The sequence below is a fragment of the Carettochelys insculpta genome, chromosome 3, assembly GCF_033958435.1.
Source record: "Carettochelys insculpta isolate YL-2023 chromosome 3, ASM3395843v1, whole genome shotgun sequence".
Lineage (NCBI taxonomy): Eukaryota > Metazoa > Chordata > Testudines > Carettochelyidae > Carettochelys > Carettochelys insculpta.
The window spans coordinates 95,355,237-95,374,283 of record NC_134139.1 but is presented as its reverse complement, the minus strand read 5'-3'; the positions used below and the strand labels follow the sequence as shown (position 1 = coordinate 95,374,283).

Here is a 19,047-nt window from a genome sequence, read left to right as displayed (position 1 = left end):
CTGCGCACTGATACTCCCTGGTCCACAGCAGATGCGTGGCTGAGGGAACTGAGTGGGAGTGAGAAGGGTGAGTGCCGCTGAAGGCACATGCATTCTATTTACTGCAACTTAACCCCCTCCCACCAAGTAAAAGCATTCATTCGCTAAGGCACGGTATGATTTATTGGCATTGTGGCAGTGAAGTGTGCAGGTAGCATGTGTATTACAGGTCAGTCATAAAGCTGTTTTTTAAAGCATCCCTTGTTGCTGCCATCTCAGTGTGGCTACTGGTGGATAGCAGTGTAGGTGGCTGTGAGTAAGCCCTGCCTATGGCCTCTGCATCAGATTTCCAGATATATGGGAAAGCCTCCCACCTGGCTTCACATGTTGTGCAAAATAGCTCACACTGTAATAACGGTGGGAACATTAGCTTCAGAAACATCCAAACATACCAATGAATATCTGAACCTCGCTTTTAAACATCCAAAGGCTCATTCCACCACCATTCTGCACCTGCTGAATCTGTGCTTAAAGTTTTCCTTGTTGCGGTCCAGGGCTCTTGTGTAGGGCTTCATCAGACAGGGGAGCAGAGTCGCCCAATATAACAGTCCCTGTCGCTGATCTTGGTTTTCCAATCAGGGAAAATAGTCCTATCCAGGAGCTTTTGGTACAGTCCTGAATTTTGGAATATGCGTTTGTCATGAACCCCGCCCCCCCCCCCGTAACCAGCCAGTGTTGACACTGGTAAAACAACCTTTGTGTTCTACCATTTATTGCCCCACTGCGGTTAGGAAAGCCCCGGGCGGCAGCGAAGCCATCCACTATGGCCTATACATCTCCCAGGGTGACAGTCTTCAGGAGGGGACACTGACAGATTGCATGGGACACCTCCATCACCACAGACTCCACTGTAGATCTGCCCACCCCAAACTGATTTGCCACTGACTGGTAACTGTCGGGGGTTGCAAACTTCCATAGTGCAATTGCCATTCGCTTCTGAATAGTTAAAGCCTGCCTCGTTTTGGTGTTGCTGCATTTCAGAGCGGACTCCAGCACATCACATTGTTCTGTAAAGGTGGACTTGTGCATGTGAAAGTTCTGCACCTTCTACTGGTTGTCCCTGGGTTCCAAATGATGTGGTCCTACCAGTGTGTTCTGGTCTCTCGAGTCCAAAACTACCATTCCACTGTCAGCAATGCAATCATGCAGCAGCCAGGAGCTCTGAGTTCTTGGACCGCAGTTGGGAGATTTGCTCTTCCAAACCATCCTCAGCAGCAGAACCAGTAGGTTAGCCAAGTGTCACTGAGCTTTGGAATTGAAGGACAAATTGCGTGACAGCCACTCTGGTTTTCACAACAATCTGAGCTATGAGTTGGAGCATTCGTGGATCCATGCTTGGGCTGGAATGCTGGAGCAGGAAATGGCACAATGTCTAGTTTTTCTTCTGTGCGGTTAGTGATGCAGTGAATTCTGGGACAGTGCTTGGAATTCTGGGATTCCAGAGTGAAACACCCACAAGCAACCCGAGCTAAGGCAGTGTGGGATGGGTTCCCACAATGCAGTGCTCACGCTGTCAAACTTGCACGGGGCAGTGGGGACACAGACATTCGACTTGAAAAAAAGGTGGGTCGAATTTCAAGAACCTTAGTGGACACTTTATTCAAATTCATAATATTGATGTTAAATATTAAAATTTATGAAATATCAAATTTATCTGGTAGTGTAGGTGCAGCTGGGTCTTCTCTGCCAAGGCATCTCCAATGCACCTGTCCCTCTCTGCCTTCCTCCAGCCACTTGCTGTTCTATTGGCAGTTTTGGGGGCTGACACAATTTCCTGCCCTGAACCTGTTCTCACATTCCAAATCCTTTCGTCCCAGCCTGGAGCACCTGACCTGCACCCCAAACACCTTATCCCTAGCCCAATCCCAGAGCCCTCATCCTTCAAGCCCCTTGGCTCCACCACTGACACAGATTGTCCACATATAGAAAGAATTTTATGTCCACCAGTATGGATGTGTTGCGCATCCACTCCATATTAATGAACATAAAAAGATCCATTCAGCAAATTGACATTTTAAAAAAAGGAGACATTGCCTGGGGCTTGGACAATCCATGGAGTCGGAATCTATGGCTAGATGGGCCATTGGTCTGACCTGCTATGGGCATTCTTCTGTTAAGGAAAAATTGAATTTATTTAGTTCTTGATAAAAGATCTGCTTTTACTGAATGTAAAGCTTGTTTAGCAGGAAATGAAAGGGGAATAAAAAACTTTCACCATCATTTTCTGGGGCTTGTATGACTCCTTTGTGCTTTTTGGCAATAGTTCAGATATTTCAGAGCACATTTTTTTAAAGGGTATGAGAGAGATTTTACAAGAAGTTCTGCTTTCTTGTCTGCATTCATTGACAAAACTTTCCTTCAAAACATGTTGTGGTTGTCTTGATGCGCATACTCAGTTAACCAACGTAATAGCGTGTGAAATTGCTGAAAATACAGCTTACTTTGCTTAAGGTATAGCACATCCAATTATATTTCTAAAGGTGATCCAGAGAAAACAAGTGGGTTTATACCACAGATACCGTGGAAGTGAACTCTTATGGAAATGGAACATGCTGTTCAGATTATTAGTCATTAATTTTTTAAAATAAAGTTTAACTCAAAGGCATGAATAAAACAATAGAATAAAAGGTTTTATTGAAGTTTTAGAATGTTTTAATTGAAAATTAAGTTGGGGGAGAATTGCAAGTACTTGTCTCTGGATCATCCAAAGGCTGTCTTCAGTTATACAGCACATTATTTTACATTCCTAATTATCCAAATATAAATTATTTATGGGGTATTGGAGGAATAATTTACAAAAAGAGTTCAGGCCTCATTGTCTGTAAGGAAACAAATAATTTTAAATCTTAAACTCTCCATATAATCTCTGAATGAAAAACAGAGTGGACAAGGTCTGAATTTAATTTATAAAACCAAAGAGAATTTTTCTTTTTGTGAAAAGTTGCTTCTGACCATATTTATACACAATTTAAATTGAAGTAAACCAGTTCTTCCCTTTGTTGGTTCCCTCAGGTGAAAATTCCTACCTCGAACCAACACTAAACAAGAATGAAATAAATATATTTTTCTAGTCAGATCCAGAGTCAATGGACTAAAATGTATTTTGTGTGGTAGTCTGAAGATCTACAGTAATCCATAATCTGATAAAAGGAGATAATTGTACAAGTGCATCAATGCCAGGACTATCAGTGACTATTGGTATCTAAAAACAGCGTGAACCTTGTGTGTTAATACTAAATCTTCATTACATTTACAAACTTCATTTTAAGGTTTTATACAACCATTGATGAAAGAAAAGTTAAAGTAACAGCAGGTCAATAGGAAATCAAAATGTTTTGGTCTTAAAGAGTTCTTCTTTATTTTATTTCAAATCCAAAGTAATTTTTTCCTCCAAACAACTACATCTGCTAAAATAGACATCCTGTGATAGCACATGAATAAATTCATTGTCTTGATGTGAGAAAAGATAAACAGTTATATGTAAGCCATAATACAGGTCGTAAATTTACTGCAGTCCTGTTTGAATTGTCTGTTTAAATATTCTAATGTAGGTTGTACTTCCCTTGGAACCTGCGTGGTCCCGAATGAGGAGATTTGCTGGACGGGGGAGGTCAGGACTCCTGGCTGCCCTGGGAGGGTTGCCAGGTTGCTGGCTGGGCTCCCCTTCTGGCCTCCATCAGCTCCCTGCCCGTAGGCTGCCCCCACTTTGGCTCCCTGCCACTGAGCTGCTGTCCAGGACTCCCACTTTGGGGCTGCCAGTGGGGCTCCATGTCCTGGGGAGGCAGCCCAAACACACACACTCCTCCATGGTGCTGCTGGGCTCCTCCTCACTGGCTGAGTTCCCCGCTGCCACAGGGTTGGCCACAGGTCCCATGTCCCAGCTGGGCTCCCTGGTTGGCTCCCCTGCCCTGTTGGACCTCACACTGCCATGGGCTGCCAGAGGCATCCATGCCCCAGCCAGCTTTCTGGCTGTGGGGTTGCCCTGCCCCAGTTGTGTTCCCCACTGCCATGGGGCTGCCTGCCCTAGCCAGGCTCTCTGGTTGGCTCCCCGCTCTGTGGCTCCCCGCTTTGGCTGTGTTCCTTGCTACTGTGAGAATGCTGGCAGAGTCCATGCCGCAGCTGTGCTCCCCATCTGTCTCCCCTGGTCTGAACTCTCTGCCCCAGATGGGCTCCCCGGCTGGCTCCCTGCTGCAAGGCTCCGGGCAGGGTTTCCAACTCTGGGCTGGGATCCTTGCAATGGGGTTCCCCACCTTGGGGCTCCCCATAGTTGGCCACCAGCAGGGCTCCCGGCCACCAGCTGCGCTCTGCTGCAGTGGTGCAGCTTGGAGTTCCCTTTCCAGGTACTCTCTCATCCAGTAACATCTGTGGTCCTGCTGAGCCAGAGATGTTGATGGAGGGGAGTGTGCCGGACAAGAGGGTTTCAACCTATACTTTTAAGTGGCTTGTACAGGATGATAATGCAGCAAAATGCCTTAAAGAGATGTTCAGTTCAATTGCTTGCTCTCACTGGTGATCATTAATTCTGATGCTTCAGTTGTTCCTTAAATTGCTTCCATAGTACAATTATTCACTTATTGGTTTTTCTTAAAACTGAGACCAATTCATGCAGTTTGAAAAACTTACCTGATGTCTAGCCCACGAGTGAACCCAGGTAACATGAGTGCAAAGTGTTTCTGCTGCCATATGCACTACAGGGTACACTCCTATAGTTTAAGAGAATGAAAAAGTTGTGTTCTGAATTTAACATCTTAATACAGTTTGAATACATGTAACTTACTTTCTAGCCTGGCTTAATAACAAGAAGAAAAAGATGAGTAAGATGATGTACACAGCATGGGAGTTAAGATGAAAAATATGTATATCTTCATTGAATAACTGTGAAATTAATTAAATATGTTAGTCAAAAATCTACTAATGCATCCTATGCTTTGATTATATCTTCCTGCTTCTTGGCTTTGCTTCACTTGTTTTATCCAGATAGCTTATTTTGTCTGATTCTTTACTTGGTTGAATTAAGTTTAATGAATACTTGCAAAATTCCAGTTAAACTAATCATATATGCATTTTTATTTATTTATAAAAATTGTATATACATATGTCAACATTTTTCTGCTACTCATCCAGTTTTAGTAATTACACTTTTAAAAAACAAAAAATAATAAATTCACAACACTTCAAACACTACATTTCAGTGATGTGGCTTTGGAGGTGCCTTGTAGTGCTCAAGACAAATAATGCAGATTTATTAATTGATTTACCACTTCATCAATGGAAGGTTTGTAAACCTGAGCAGATGTTTTAAGTGATGGACAGAAACTCAGAGTAGTTTCCAAAAGACCAATATAAGTGTGCAGCCTAAACTCTTAACTGGGCAACATCTAGATTAAGCTGTTTCTCGCCCCCACTAGATACTGGAGTTCACAGTGCACAGGTTTCAACCTTGAAACAGGCCAGTCTCCTCTGTTGGAGTCTTTGCTCTTCTGAGCATCCTTGTTGCTTGCAACATGGAAGGTGGGGGAGGGCGAGTGTCCCTTTATTCTGTTTTATACCTTTATTCATGTGCTTGGAGAACAGGCCTGTTTGGCTAGTCAAAGTTGTGGTCACAGCTGCCATGTCCCCACTGGTATTTTTAGTTCACTACCTAGGCCAAAGTTGTCATGAGTCTGTGTGCCAGGGCTGGGAGCTGTGCTCCATACAGTGTCAGCATCCCCTAAGAGGGCTAAAAACTTAGGAGACTCTGCCTTTCTCTTCCAGTCAGCCTAAAACTCAAGAAAGGAAAATCTGTGTATCTTCAGACTCAGGATTGTTAGAAAATTCAAACTTCCTTTTTCTTCATAAGTAATACTGTGGCTATTTTGCCCCAATCTTCCTTCTACAGTTACCTAGGAATTAATAAAATCTTTTGATACATTAGTCTGGACTAATTATAATACTTTATAGTGGATGCTGTTTGAAAAATGACACGGTAATCTGAGAAATTGCAGACCATTTTATAAATCGACATTCCTTTTTATAAAAAGTCAAAATATTTAAAAGGGAGTATTATCTAGTGTTGACTCAAACAATGCGAGTTAAGGAGCTCTCTTTGCCGTTCCTGGTTCTGCCATATACTGTCTGAGTTTGGGCAAGTCATTTAACCTTTCTGGCTCAGATTTTTCCATTCATAAATTGAGAACGAAATCAGTGGTGTGAAGCTTAACATGCACAAAGCATTTTGGCGATTCCCTGGTATGGAAGATCCTAAAGAAATGTAGAATATATTAAGAAGTGGTAGCAGTTCACCCTTTCAGTGCATGTGCATCAGTATAGATAAGTGCAGCAAACTTGTTAACATTCATCATTTTGTCAGGTAATAGTTTTATTTAACTGGTAACCTTAGTCCTACTTTCTCTAAATTGGATGCTTCATGCTCAACATTGCAATCTCAAAGAAGAAATTAGTATTTGAGATTTTTTGTACACTTATGTACTTTATTTGCATCTCCATAGCCCCTCATTATATGTACAGTGATGCTGTAATTGTCTGCCATGGAACTATCTTGGTAGTTTTGCTTTCCTCTGGTTTAAACAATATCTAGGCTGGTGGCAGCCAGTAACAAAAATATTAGCGAGATTTCAAGACTGGATATTTCAAGAATATGGATATTTATCCTCCCATACTTGTTTGTAATATGCTGGTATGATAGTAAAATAATGGCAGCTCTGCAAATTTATGAACTCTCCTATTTCCTAATGGATATTTTGCTCATATTCCCATAATGAAAAGTTGTGTGTGCAAGTTTGGTAGCACTTTGACTCTGTGAACTGAATATTTCATTGATTCTGTATTAATGAAGTGAAACCATATTGTATGTGCAATGTGATGGAGGAAAGAATATTAGCTAGGAAGATGTCAGAGGCAGAGACGAATTCTGAATAAGCTGGTGTGTGTGTGTGTGTGTGTGTGTAGAGGGATATTTGGCACAATGCTTTGATGGCCTATTTTCTGTTTGTTGCCTTACTTGTCTAAAGAAACTTATGTTTTGCTTATTGGGGTCGTCTTTAGAAGGATATTTTGCTCTCAATTTGAAATAAGCATTGAAATAACTTTGATGATAATACAGTAGTATTATTAGAAGCCTGATAATTTGAGTTTAGATTACTAGATCTTGGGTGTAATTTTCAAAAGTGCCTAATATATGAGACTTAGTCCCATTTTCAAACACGGTTTAAGTGCTTTTGAAATTTGTACCCCTTGTTTAATGTAAATAGGTTCACAGAGCATTTCATTTTTGGTTTAAACTGCTTATCTTTTTGTTACATAAAAACTGGCTGTGAAGTGTGCTTTCAACTCCTTATTTTTACGTTTCTTTCAGGACTGCATGAAACTTCTTTCAGAACACTTAAGAAAACAAGGCTAAATAATAATTTAGCAATAAAGAACTCAATTACAAGTTAAACAAAAATGTTACTGACTCAACTGGTAGTGCACATGAATGTAAAAAGGGCAAAAGCATTTACAATTTGGTTGGGAGAGCAACAAAGATGTAACTGTTTTGATGTGAATACTCGTGGGCTGGCTAGGACTAAGCGTCAGAAGCCTGGTGATGTAGGAGTTCCTGTAAGAGGAACATTTTTGTCAAGACAGTGAAACAGCACTTGAAAATAAATTAGTTATTCAAATAGGCAAATACGTGGTAGTTTGTCACTTGTGGTCTTGTTCTTTCCTTTGTAGATGGAGGAACCATAAGTCATTAGAACAGTATATTTTATGTTCCACATTGGATGCTAAACCAATGAGATTGACAGTGTTCTTTCAGGAGTGGCCAAAGTATGCAACAAGCAACATTTTCCCAAGGGGTGGAAAAAAGGAAAGGAGGCAGATGTCTGTAAAAATGAATATAAAAATCTTTAAAAATTACAAAATTACAAGCATGTTTTAATTTTTAGAAACACTTGTGGAGTACTAATAATTCAGCGTGTTATATAATGGTCAAAGTTTAAAATGAAGCATAGTGCAAGTCAGCGAATACATAACATAACTATTTTAATTTACAAATTCATCAATTTTACATTTTGTCCTTACACAGACATTGTAAAAAAAGAGTAGCTTTCAGTTTTCTTCTGAGTAACTTTTTTTTCTTCTTCTTCTTCCTCCAGAAAATGGAATAATCAAATCAGATAAAGTATTTGAAGTAATGTTGGCTACAGACCGTTGCCACTATGCGAAGTGCAACCCTTATATGGACTCACCTCAATCAATAGGTCAGATAGCCGCTGTCTAAAGAGGTCTATCCTTAACACAGTATGTGTGTCATGTGTTGTAAGATTACAAAAATACTTTATTTTAAAGAAATATTTTTGACTTTTATGTGGAAGCATTTTTAATTCCTTACAATTAGCTGTTCCATGTTTTTTTTAATTTGAAGATTTGGCTGATGCAGATTGCAGTAGCCCATTTTTTTAGTGATACCTCTCAGAATATTTTATAGTTCTCTAATATTGTTTTTCATTTTGTTACCAGTTTGATATCGACTTACTATACAAAACCCTAAACAGTTTGATTCTGTGTGTACAATACTGCCATTGTAATCAGCTTGTGTGGGTATTTGATCTAAAAGCTTAAATAAGAAAGGGCTGCTTCTGACAGGGCATTTTTCAGTGAAGGATTATAAATTCTGGAATTTGTTTTCTCCCACCTAGACCCTTTAATTTTGGAGTTGGGGTGGGGGGATGAATCCAAGCATATCCATTCTTTTCATTTTTTTCAGCTTTTATATTGGTTGGTGGTGGAGTTGACATTTAATTGATATTGAACTGCTTGTATAGTCAAACATAAGCATACCTTCTCTTATGTGAATCTTAACAATCAAATTAAAAATTGATTTGATAGTCCATAAGTATTAATGCATGCAATACAGTTCTGCTCAATTCATTCTCCTTCTGTATATGTATGCCAGTGCTGAGTAACCTGGGGTTCAATATATAGCTGGCAGGATATTTTTGTTTACTTTTGCTCACATACAGGGTAGCCAGATCACACTGATGTCCATACATATCATTTTTCCCCCTATTGGTATTGCTAAAAATGACATGCATGTGAAGTGAAATGTGTGCTCATTGCAAACATTAACTGAGAGCCGTATACTCCTTGTGCATCCAGTCAAAACACTGTTAACAGTTCAGTCAGCACACATCACAGATTCTAGGTATGAAAGTGCAGTTAGCAATCCAGGGAGGCCATTTTGGCTACAGCACTCTTGTGGCCCCCTGGGATGAAAGAGAGCCAATCGTGCAGCTCCCTGAGTAACCTAGGTGGCTCCTAAATAATATATGTTGATTTACAGACACAGTCCTTACATCAGGAAATTTATAGTCCACTGCAAAACCACAAAAAATTATAAATTGGCATGTGAGGAATAACAGTGGGAAGTGGGAGCAGTGCTCATGGGATATAAAGATTACATGAGCAGCTTTCATGCGATATAGCTTTACAAAACTTAAGATTTGTACTGAACTAAAAATAACGGAACAAATGAGGGGGAAGGGCGGCGGGAGAAAAGATATAGAAATGTCCCTCATTGCTGTACATACTGATGAGTAGAGGAAAGAAGTAGTACTTTTTTCTTTGTTTTTATGATTGGACATGTCAATTCTTGTATGTGAATTTAAATAGGTACAAGTTGAACTTCTCTAATCTGGCACACTCTGGTCCGGAAGCGTTCGTAGTCCATCATGATTTTATGTCCACGATGTCCACTTATCATGGGTGTGGCCAAATGTCTCATGGTCCCATAAAGTTTGTTTATAGCCACCAGTCCTGGCTCTCAGTGTTCTGTGCTGTCACTTAGCTCTAATTTACCCCTAAAAGTCTTCTAAGAGCCCAGTAAGCAGTGAAAGTGTTGGTAATGCTGCTAGACCAGCCATGTCCAATAGGAGTTCAAAGATTGCCACACTTGTGGTTGTCATCTGTCCGTATTCGCCAGAGCGGCCCACCACCAAACGAGTGCCCTACTGCAGAGCCAAGCGCTCCCAGCCTCTCTCATCCTGCTCTAAATAAATGGCTTCTCTCTCCCCCAGAACCAGGACTTCTAGCCCTCCCCTCTCTAAATAAATATCCTCCGCTTCCCCCAGAGCCAGCTTCCCTCTCCCGCTGTTCTAATTTAATGCCAGCAATTCACCAGAGCTGCCGCCAGGGTTGCCACGCACTTCTCACATCAAGTGATGGGACATGTGCATGGAGCAAGCAGATGGCACTCCCCACATGCAGCTCTCAGGAGGAGCCACATTTGAAGGCTCCAAGAGCCGCATATGGCTCCAAAGCCTTATTCGCCAGAGCACAGTGTCCAGTTCACCATATATTGCCAAACATGTTGGACACCACAGTGCTAGACAGTATTAACCTCTTGTGGTTCAGCAAATTCTCTGATTCGGCACGAGTCAGGTCTCAAGGGTGCTGGACTAGAGAGATTCAACCTGTACTAATAGATGATTGCACAACTAGAGCACTTGTAGTATCTCATTTTCAGGACTTGCATGTGTGATGTTTTATACATAAGTTGGATAGGAATGTTACAATACTTACAGTTCAGCTCTTATATCAGTAGTAACTCTCTTGTTTTACAGGCTTCCAAGCAACTATCAGTGCTCCACACATGGTAAGCATTAGATTTGTAACAGAAGTAGTAGAAGTGATCAGTAGTCATCACTCTCCAGAATAAAAGTACACTTACTCTACAACTTTCACGGTGTTCGGTGGTGGCAGTAGTATTGTAAACTACTGTAATTTTGCCTGTACTTCTCTCATTAACATGTGAATTCAACCAGTTGGAATTATTATAATATATTTAATCTTTTTTTTTCTTTTGTGAAGAGAGAAATTGTACTGAGATGTGAGATCTTTACCAACTGATTTGAGTCCCAGACAGTTCATGGCTGAATTCTAACATGAGGACATGTTTCAGTGCATTGATATTGTATTACAGATACTGAACTATTCTCATTTTTTTATTATTTGAAATTAAGAATTAATTTGATCATATTTAGCCTGTATAGTATTTAATTTGAGAAACAACGTTTATAGGAAACAACAATAAACATTTTTATAGCTTACACTCCATTTGTCTTGCCCTAAAGTTACCCATTTAGAATTCAAAGGGCAGGGACTTGAAACTATTTTGAAACTTTAACTTTTTTATATCTTAAAAAGTTAAATCTCAAAACGTTTACAGTATTGAAGGCATATACTGCACCAACGGTAATATGAAAACCTGCATTTTAGGTATTTATGACAAAAATATATATATCTTTGTCATGTTAATGATTGCTTGAGTAGAGCCATAGGTTCCTCTTTATTCAGAGTTTTTCAGGTCACCTTTACTTTTGAACTTAATTATAAGAGAACTAGTAATTTTCAAATTTTCTTGTATTTGATTGAATTGCATGTAGCCAACTTAAAAATACAGCATTATGAAATTGCACGTGGCCCCAGAGTCCTGCGGCTGCCTAGTTCAGTGCAAAGTGAACTGAAACTAACTGAAGAAACTCCCTGGAAAATTCTCTTCTGTAAGGCAATCACTAGTTAGTTTAAAACAGGCAGCACTCGCTATGCTGTCTTTCATCTGCTCTGCCTCTGACTTTTTCATGGGGCTGAGCTGCTTGGTACGAGGGAGAAGTAGGTGTCTGTGGAACAAGGCTCCATTTTCCCCAGTTTGTTGCTTTTAACATTAGGGACATAATTCCAGTAATATAAATAAAAGCTGTTCCCTGCAGCTTTATGTAGAGCTGGTTCAAACAAAATTGGGATCAGCGGTTGGCTTCCTGCAAACCCCTTCTCTCCTGTACATGAGCTGTGTATGGATGCAATGAAGAACTCAGCTCATAAAATGAGGAATTATTTAGGGACTTTAAAACAAGCCTGAGGGGTAATGTTCATGCTGTGATTAAAAAAAAATCATTTTTGATAATTAAAGAGTCTTGTCTCTGAGTTTTTGGTTGTTACAAGGTAAGGTGTTAAGTGTGTTATAGAGCTCAGGGACCTCTTTATGGCTAACTCTGTGTTGATGTTATCTAGGTTAGAACAACCTGTGGGCTTCTTCTTTCGTATTCCATTTGTCAAATAGTTTCCAAGAGATTATACAAGCTGAAGATTGTTGGAGTATAGCTTATGTTAACCACGTCCTGTGCCAGCATTCCTCCTTTGTAAAGAATTCTCAATTTGGCTGTATTTTTCTGGACCGTACACCATTAGTGTGTTATGAGTGATCTTGAATGCAGTGAAGAATCTGTACCAATTATTTTGTTCAAAAAATGGCCATGTGCTATAGATCTAAAGATAGTAGTATAACATGGTCTATATTTTTGTTATTAGAGGAAATAGTGGAGAACAGCATGTTAATGTTAGGTGGAAAAATAGGAAAATAATTTTCTTGCTGTAGTACAGAAAAACTCTGACGTGTTTCCTTTAATAGCACTGAATTATCCTGTATAACCTGAAATCTCTGAAAAAGTGAATATGCACTGGCTAAAATGAAGTTTTAAAATTGTATGTGCTCTTCTATTTTTCTTTTGTCAGCATGCATATGCTCTAGAACTTTTATATGAACAGTTACATGAAGGAGCCAAAGCCCTTGATGTAGGATCTGGAAGTGGAATTCTTACAGCATGTTTTTCACGAATGGTGAGTAACTTGTTTTATCCACTTCTGCCAACAGAAGCTTTTCAGTTAAATTTTGGATAAATTTTAAGTAAAATTTAGTTAAATTTTAAAAGAAAATAATAGCAAAATGAATGTATGGTCTTTTAATTTCTAGCATCCTTATCTTCCTATAGTAAACTAGATAATTTTTCACAGGAACCATTACAATTCACCTATTGTATCAGACTGCTGAACAAGTAGTTTAGTATCCAGTTCTGATGGTGGCTAATACCAAATATTTAGGAATGAGGCACAGTCGATCACATAGTGGACAACTCAGCAATAACAATCACATGCTCCTACTTGGCAACATGGGTGTATCATTTTGGGTGCCCAAAGCAGCTGGCAGAGATGTAAAGCCCCGTCTGTTGGCCCTCCCATATCTGGCCATCCCTAGCCCCACGCTGGCTGATGGTCCCTACCCTGTGCCAGTCTCAGCTGCTAGTCCAGGCTGGGTTTGGGGGAGGAGCACATCTCCCTGCATGGAGCGGTCAAGGCCAGCTCAGACCCACCTCCAGAAATCTCCCCCAACTCTGCACTTCTTCCACCATTGCACCTCAGCCACAGAGCAGGGAGAGAATCATTTTAAGGGGAGCTGCTCCTCCTTCTGCCAAACCCCTGTGCATCCAAACTCCCTGCTGCCCAGACCCCATGCAGAGACTCTCCTCCAACCCCTCTCCCTGCATGCACTCAGTACACCCCACACATCCTTTACACACAGATTATCACGCTACTGAGCCCCAAACAGCTGCTCTTGGATCCCTCCACTGAGCCCCAACTAGCTGCACTTGGAACTCCCCACCCTCTCCACCCACCAGCACCGAGCTGCTCAATACATAACCCTCTTACAGCACAGCTGGGTTCCCCCACAATAAGTTCCTCCAGATTTTGACACCTCAGAGTCAAAAGGCACCCTCCCTTCATTTGTTAAAATTTGGAATACCTTATTTGTTGTTGCATCTATAGCCCATTTTATGTATGTGCATGATTTTCATAAAGTTTAAAGATCCTTGTGTGCAAATTGTACTTATTCATACAATGTATAAGCAAATAAGAAACAGTTTCCTCTAAACTCACAGAAACTTTTACATTTTAAGAATTTCAGTGCAACCTGTACTGAAATGTACTGACTTCAAGAAATTGAACTGTGCACCAACGTAGTATGGACTAGTATTAAATATTACAGTAGGTGACATCCTTAAAATGTCAGTCTAACCCTTTGAGTTCAAAACATCACTTTTCTCTACTTTGCCCTTGTGAAATGAAGATCAATATCTGAGAGATCCAGAAACAGGCCAGTGGCATTTTCAAGCAATAAAAAAACAGTGAGATGTTGGTTTCCCGTCACCCATTATGAGTCAAAGATACGTTTTTAACGAGCCTGAGCTGTCAAAAGCTGTGCTAGCCCCTCGTGATTGTGATTGTGATTGTGACTGTGACTGGTAGCAGGAGCAGAACCCTCAAAGCTATCCACACATTAGAAAAAGTGTCCTTCAGGTCCGGATCATGAATGAATTGGAGATCTTGGAATGGAGGGGGCTTCCTGTTTGGCAAAATAGGATAGGTGTTATCCAGTTTGATGTAGAGGTCTTTCTTATTGAGGTGCAAATGTTCCCCATCTGTCAGCATCCAGGTACAATCCATACAGTTATTCAGGAGTGTTTTCCTATCATCTGGAAACTTACTAAGATCTTACCCACATCCAGATCCCTTTGTGGTGCTTCATTTGTCCAAACTGTTCTTCCATAGATGCCTGAACACTGTCAACAAGTGGCTCACTCTTGAATTGTTCTTCCCCCATTACTGTATCTTTCCTGTTGTAACCAAACTGTTTATTCTTCTGTTAATATAGGTTCAGCTCTTTAAGTCTTCTGCTATTTATCTGGCAGCAGTGATGGCACCTTCAAATATGTTTTCTCTGTAGGTCACAACAAAATCAAGGCAGCTCCTCATCAGAGTAGTACTGGTAGTGATATCCATTGATTAAATTTGTAATGTCTTGTTTACAACATGTACTTGGAACAGGATATCATGTCAAACCATAATTTAGCCCAAAAATTTGAAGCTGATGATCTTATTTGCAGAATTTCTATTTTGTGTCTGATTCCACTAATTCCAGCAGCTCCAGGAATCGTAAACCTCAGTCTCTTGGTACCTCGCTTGCCTTATGCTGTCAATGCAGCTTTCCCAGAGATCCTTATTTAGGGGTTTTATGGCCAGATTTGTAACATCATCCATTAAGGTTTTCCACATCCTTAGCTGATCCTGAAAACAGGACATGTATACTGGAAACAGTCTTTGTTTACTTGGCAACAAAAATGGTTGTATCCAACAAATCTTCCTGTAAATAAGTTTTCCCCTTAGACTAATGCTGCGAGTGCAATACATTATTATAGATTAACATTTTGCTTTGCCAAGCCACATCAATATGTTATCAAGCATCTTCCATGCATAAGGTCAGTCTTTTCTTTTTTTAATTGTTATTACAGTAATGGTCCATAGATTCTTCACAGGCTAATCAGTATAAGTGCTCTCATGTGACATTGTCATATTTCCCAACAAGTTCTGCCAAACTGAGGAAACTACCATTATGTTACATGAAAAACTTATTCTAGTCCCAGAAAGTCAAATCATTCTTTGCAAGGAAGAGGGTAATTAAGATCAGATCCTTGAGCATGTTCCTGCAATGCTGAGCTTCTCCGTTAATAGTGCACTGATTTTGTGCATGTGTGCAATTTGGCACCGCAAGCCTTGCACTCCATGTGGTCACCTGAGTTGCCGCCTCCTAAATCTGGCCCTGCTGCCATGCTGAGACTGCCTGTCCATGTCTGGGGTGCCTGGTACATCCCTGCCAACCTTGACATCTCACCACTAACACCAGTCTTGATCATCTGGTTGACACTGAGCACTCTTCGCTAATGGCTTCAGCTGGGTCACCCTCCCCAAGGTCCTCCTGCTTAGCTTACCTGTCTCTCTCTCTCTGGGGGGCCTTGGATGTATCCAACTCCTCCACCCCAGTGGACCCCTGCTTTCACAGGGACATGGGCGCTACTCAGTGGCCTCCATCCTAGTGTCAGTTCTGGATGTGTTGGGAGTATCACCAGGTGCAGGGCACCATGCCTCCTCCTCAGACTCTGGCCACCCCTCTGGCTCCCAAGTCTATGATTAGCTGTCCTCCTCCAAGCCTTCACCCTTCCACGCCTCCAGAGGAAGCTTCCCATACTCTGCCACTTGATTAGCCAGGGGGTTCGGCATAGGCAGTGCCCCTATTGGCTTCTTCCAGCTCCTCTCTGGACAAGGCAGTGGTGAGTTTCTCCATTTCAGGTTCTCCATCCACAGACTTCAGGGTGCTCTAGGACCACCTTTGTCGGGCAGCTTTGTCTTCATCTCAGAGGGGCATTTGTGTGTGGCCCTTCCATTTAGTAAAGCTATCTTTAGTAAAGCCTTCACCATTTGGTAAACTCTGGCCTCCTTTCCTCCTACCATCTGGTGGGTAGAGTGCAAATACTTCATATTAATCAAGGTATTTGAGTACCTGTACATCCATCTTTCCTCTTGCTTCTTGGTGATGGATGTAGTTAATGAAAAGGAGTGTCAGGGTCAACAGGCTCCAGGCCCAAAATCTAAGTATGCTGAGTGCTTGTACCTATTCAGTAGACAGGTTTATTCCATGGGGAACCTGTTTCTCAGGGTGGCTACCCAGTTGGTTATCCTCAGCCATTATAATTACAACTCTTGGAACTTTCTCCTTAAATTCAAGGACTTGCTGCCTGAGGACTTGCAGAAGGAATTCTTTGGTATTCTACAGCGAGGTAAAACGGTGTCCAGTATCTGTCTTCAGGCTTCCTTGGACTCATAGGATGTGATGGCCTGAGCTATTGCTTCAGGCATCGCCGTGTGTTGAGTGGCTTGGTTACAGCCATTTGGTCTCCCACTGAAAGTTCAGCAAGCTATCCAGAACCTTTCTTTCAACGGAGCAGGGCTGTTTGCACAAAATTGACTCTCAACTCAAGGACTTCAGGAATTCCACAAAATACTTTGGCTATGCAGCCAAAGCCCAGTTAAGCCATAACCCCAATCAAGGTCTTTCCACCTTTTGTGTGCTCAGACTTCTACTGCCCTGAACCCCGCTATACCCGTATAAGCCCTAACTTTTCAGTCTGGGGCCAGCCATAGCTATGCTAAGCCTTGCACTGGGCCAGGCACTCATTTTGATGGTATACCCAAGACTGGAACATGAGTGCCACTGCATCCTTCCCTCCTGTTCTTCAACAGGCTCTGCCCCTTTCTTCCAGCCTGGTCAGCCATTACGTCGAACCAGTGGTTCTTCAGGACATTCGCATCAGGCTACACCATCCCTTTTTGTTCTCTCCAATCTTCTCCCCCATGCCTGTTCAGGGACCCATCTCATGAGCAGCTCCTCCTCCAGCAAGTATAATTGCTCCTGGCCCTGGGGGTCGGTGGAAGATGCTCCTCCTCGGTACAGGGGCTGAGAGCTCGAGTCCCATTATTTCCTAGACCCAAATGAAAAGTGGGGGTGGGGCTGTGGTCTATCCTGGACCTCAGGGAACAAGAATAGGTTCTGTATGGTCTCTCTGGGCATCATTATTCCCTCCCTGGATGTGGGGGACTCAAACACCACTCTTGACATAAAGAATGCATATTTCCATGTCACAATCCAGCCTTCCTGTTGGCGCTACCTATGTTTTACTGTCGGCCACCTGCACCTTCAGTTATATGGCCCTTCTCTTTGGGCTCCCCACGGTCCCCAGAGTGTTCACCAAATATGTGGCAGTGGTGGTGGCCTTTCTCTACTGCAGCTGCATTCAGGTCTAGCCATACCTGGACAGTTGGCTCCTGTGAGGCTGTTTATTCTTCCAGGTACAGGCCCAGGTAGCTTTCACCAGAGAAACTCTGGACAAGCTGGGACTCCTGTTGAATCTGGCAAAGTCCTTGTTAATCCTGATCTGACCTCCCCTGATCCGGAGAAAATTCCCTCATTTGGGACCAGTCAGATCCCTAGGACACCAGACCAGGGAGGTCCAATATGTAGTGGCACACTTTTTTTTTAATTACATACTGGTTTTAGAAAACAGAATGTAGTGGTTCGGAGCAGTAGCTTTATCAGGATTGGGACAATATATAGCTTTGCAGACTTACTTGTAGTGAACTGTCTCAGAAAGTGGAAATGGGGGCATTTAAAATAAAACAAGTCTAGCAAAACTGCTCAACTGTGTAAATTTTCTTCCAGGTTGGTCCCCAAGGACGAGTTGTAGGAATTGATCATATCAAAGAGTTAGTAGATGATTCAATAAATAACGTCAAAAAGGATGATCCTACATTACTGTCTTCAGGAAGAGTGAAACTGATTGGTGAGCATCAAAGACTTCAGTATAGTTTAATTAAATTAATATTCTAACTAAAAGGTGACTGCAAATGACCTGAATTTGGAGAGCCAATTAAAAATCTTCCTCAAAGAAATTAAATCAAAGACACAAAGGGGGGTTAGGTGCCCAAGTACAGCTGAAAATTTGAAGATATAACTTGCCCTTTAGGCCTTTGAAAATCTCTCCTTTCCCTTTGAATGACCTTGAGTTTTCTAATATTTGAAAAAAAGACAGTGCTCTGAATGTACTTTGCTGACATAATAGTGTATACCTTGAATAAAACATAACTGAACAAGAATTCTCTAAAATGTTAACTTTTTAAAAATGCAACCTGTATTTATTTACAGCTTCCTTGTTTGTATGTGTGAATGAAATTGCTTACAAAATTAGAGCATTACAGTACCAGCACTCTGTGCTTGTGTGTTAGTACTTTAAAGATATACTGGCATAAGGCTGCAAAAGTGAAAAAATACTAAAATAGTAAAGAGCGCTACTTGAATTAATCAGCTCAGCTAGTTCTAAAATGTACTGTAAGTGTCTGTATTTTGCAGGATTTTGTAATATATAAATGGACACTAATGCAGATTAATTAAAATCAGTGATGGAAGAATGCCCAGTCACAATATTTACTGGACCACAACTCTGAATTTTAAATATAGAGATTGTGTAATGGAAATTTACGAGGGGGAAAAACAAAGTCTTAGTTATAAAAAGCAACATGGTGTGTTTTAAGTGGTTTGGTGCTGGGTCACCAGGTGCTTATGTTTTTGTTTTGTTTTTTTAAATTGCTAGCAAACTATTCACCTTACACTTACCTTTTTTTTTTTTTTTTTTTTTTTTGGCTCCTATAGCTGAGATCCTCTGCAAAAATTCTGACTTTTGTTTCTCTTTTCCAAGAAGTGGGAACATTTCCAGATCTTTCCTAAACTTGAGAAATTATGTGCTT

At 41.1% G+C, this 19,047-nt stretch overlaps 1 protein-coding gene across 2 annotated transcripts in view; it reads left to right on the top strand.

Annotated features, from left to right (window-relative positions):
- Window positions 1-19,047, top strand: part of PCMT1 (protein-L-isoaspartate (D-aspartate) O-methyltransferase) — a 43,480-nt gene that overhangs the window by 9,708 nt on the left and 14,725 nt on the right. For both annotated transcript variants that reach the window (XM_074990399.1, XM_074990400.1), the window contains exons 2-5: window positions 8,178-8,282; window positions 10,644-10,675; window positions 12,592-12,696; window positions 17,966-18,086. In XM_074990399.1, the coding sequence (XP_074846500.1) occupies window positions 8,178-8,282; window positions 10,644-10,675; window positions 12,592-12,696; window positions 17,966-18,086 (363 nt within the window). The remainder of the gene's footprint in view (window positions 1-8,177; window positions 8,283-10,643; window positions 10,676-12,591; window positions 12,697-17,965; window positions 18,087-19,047) is intronic.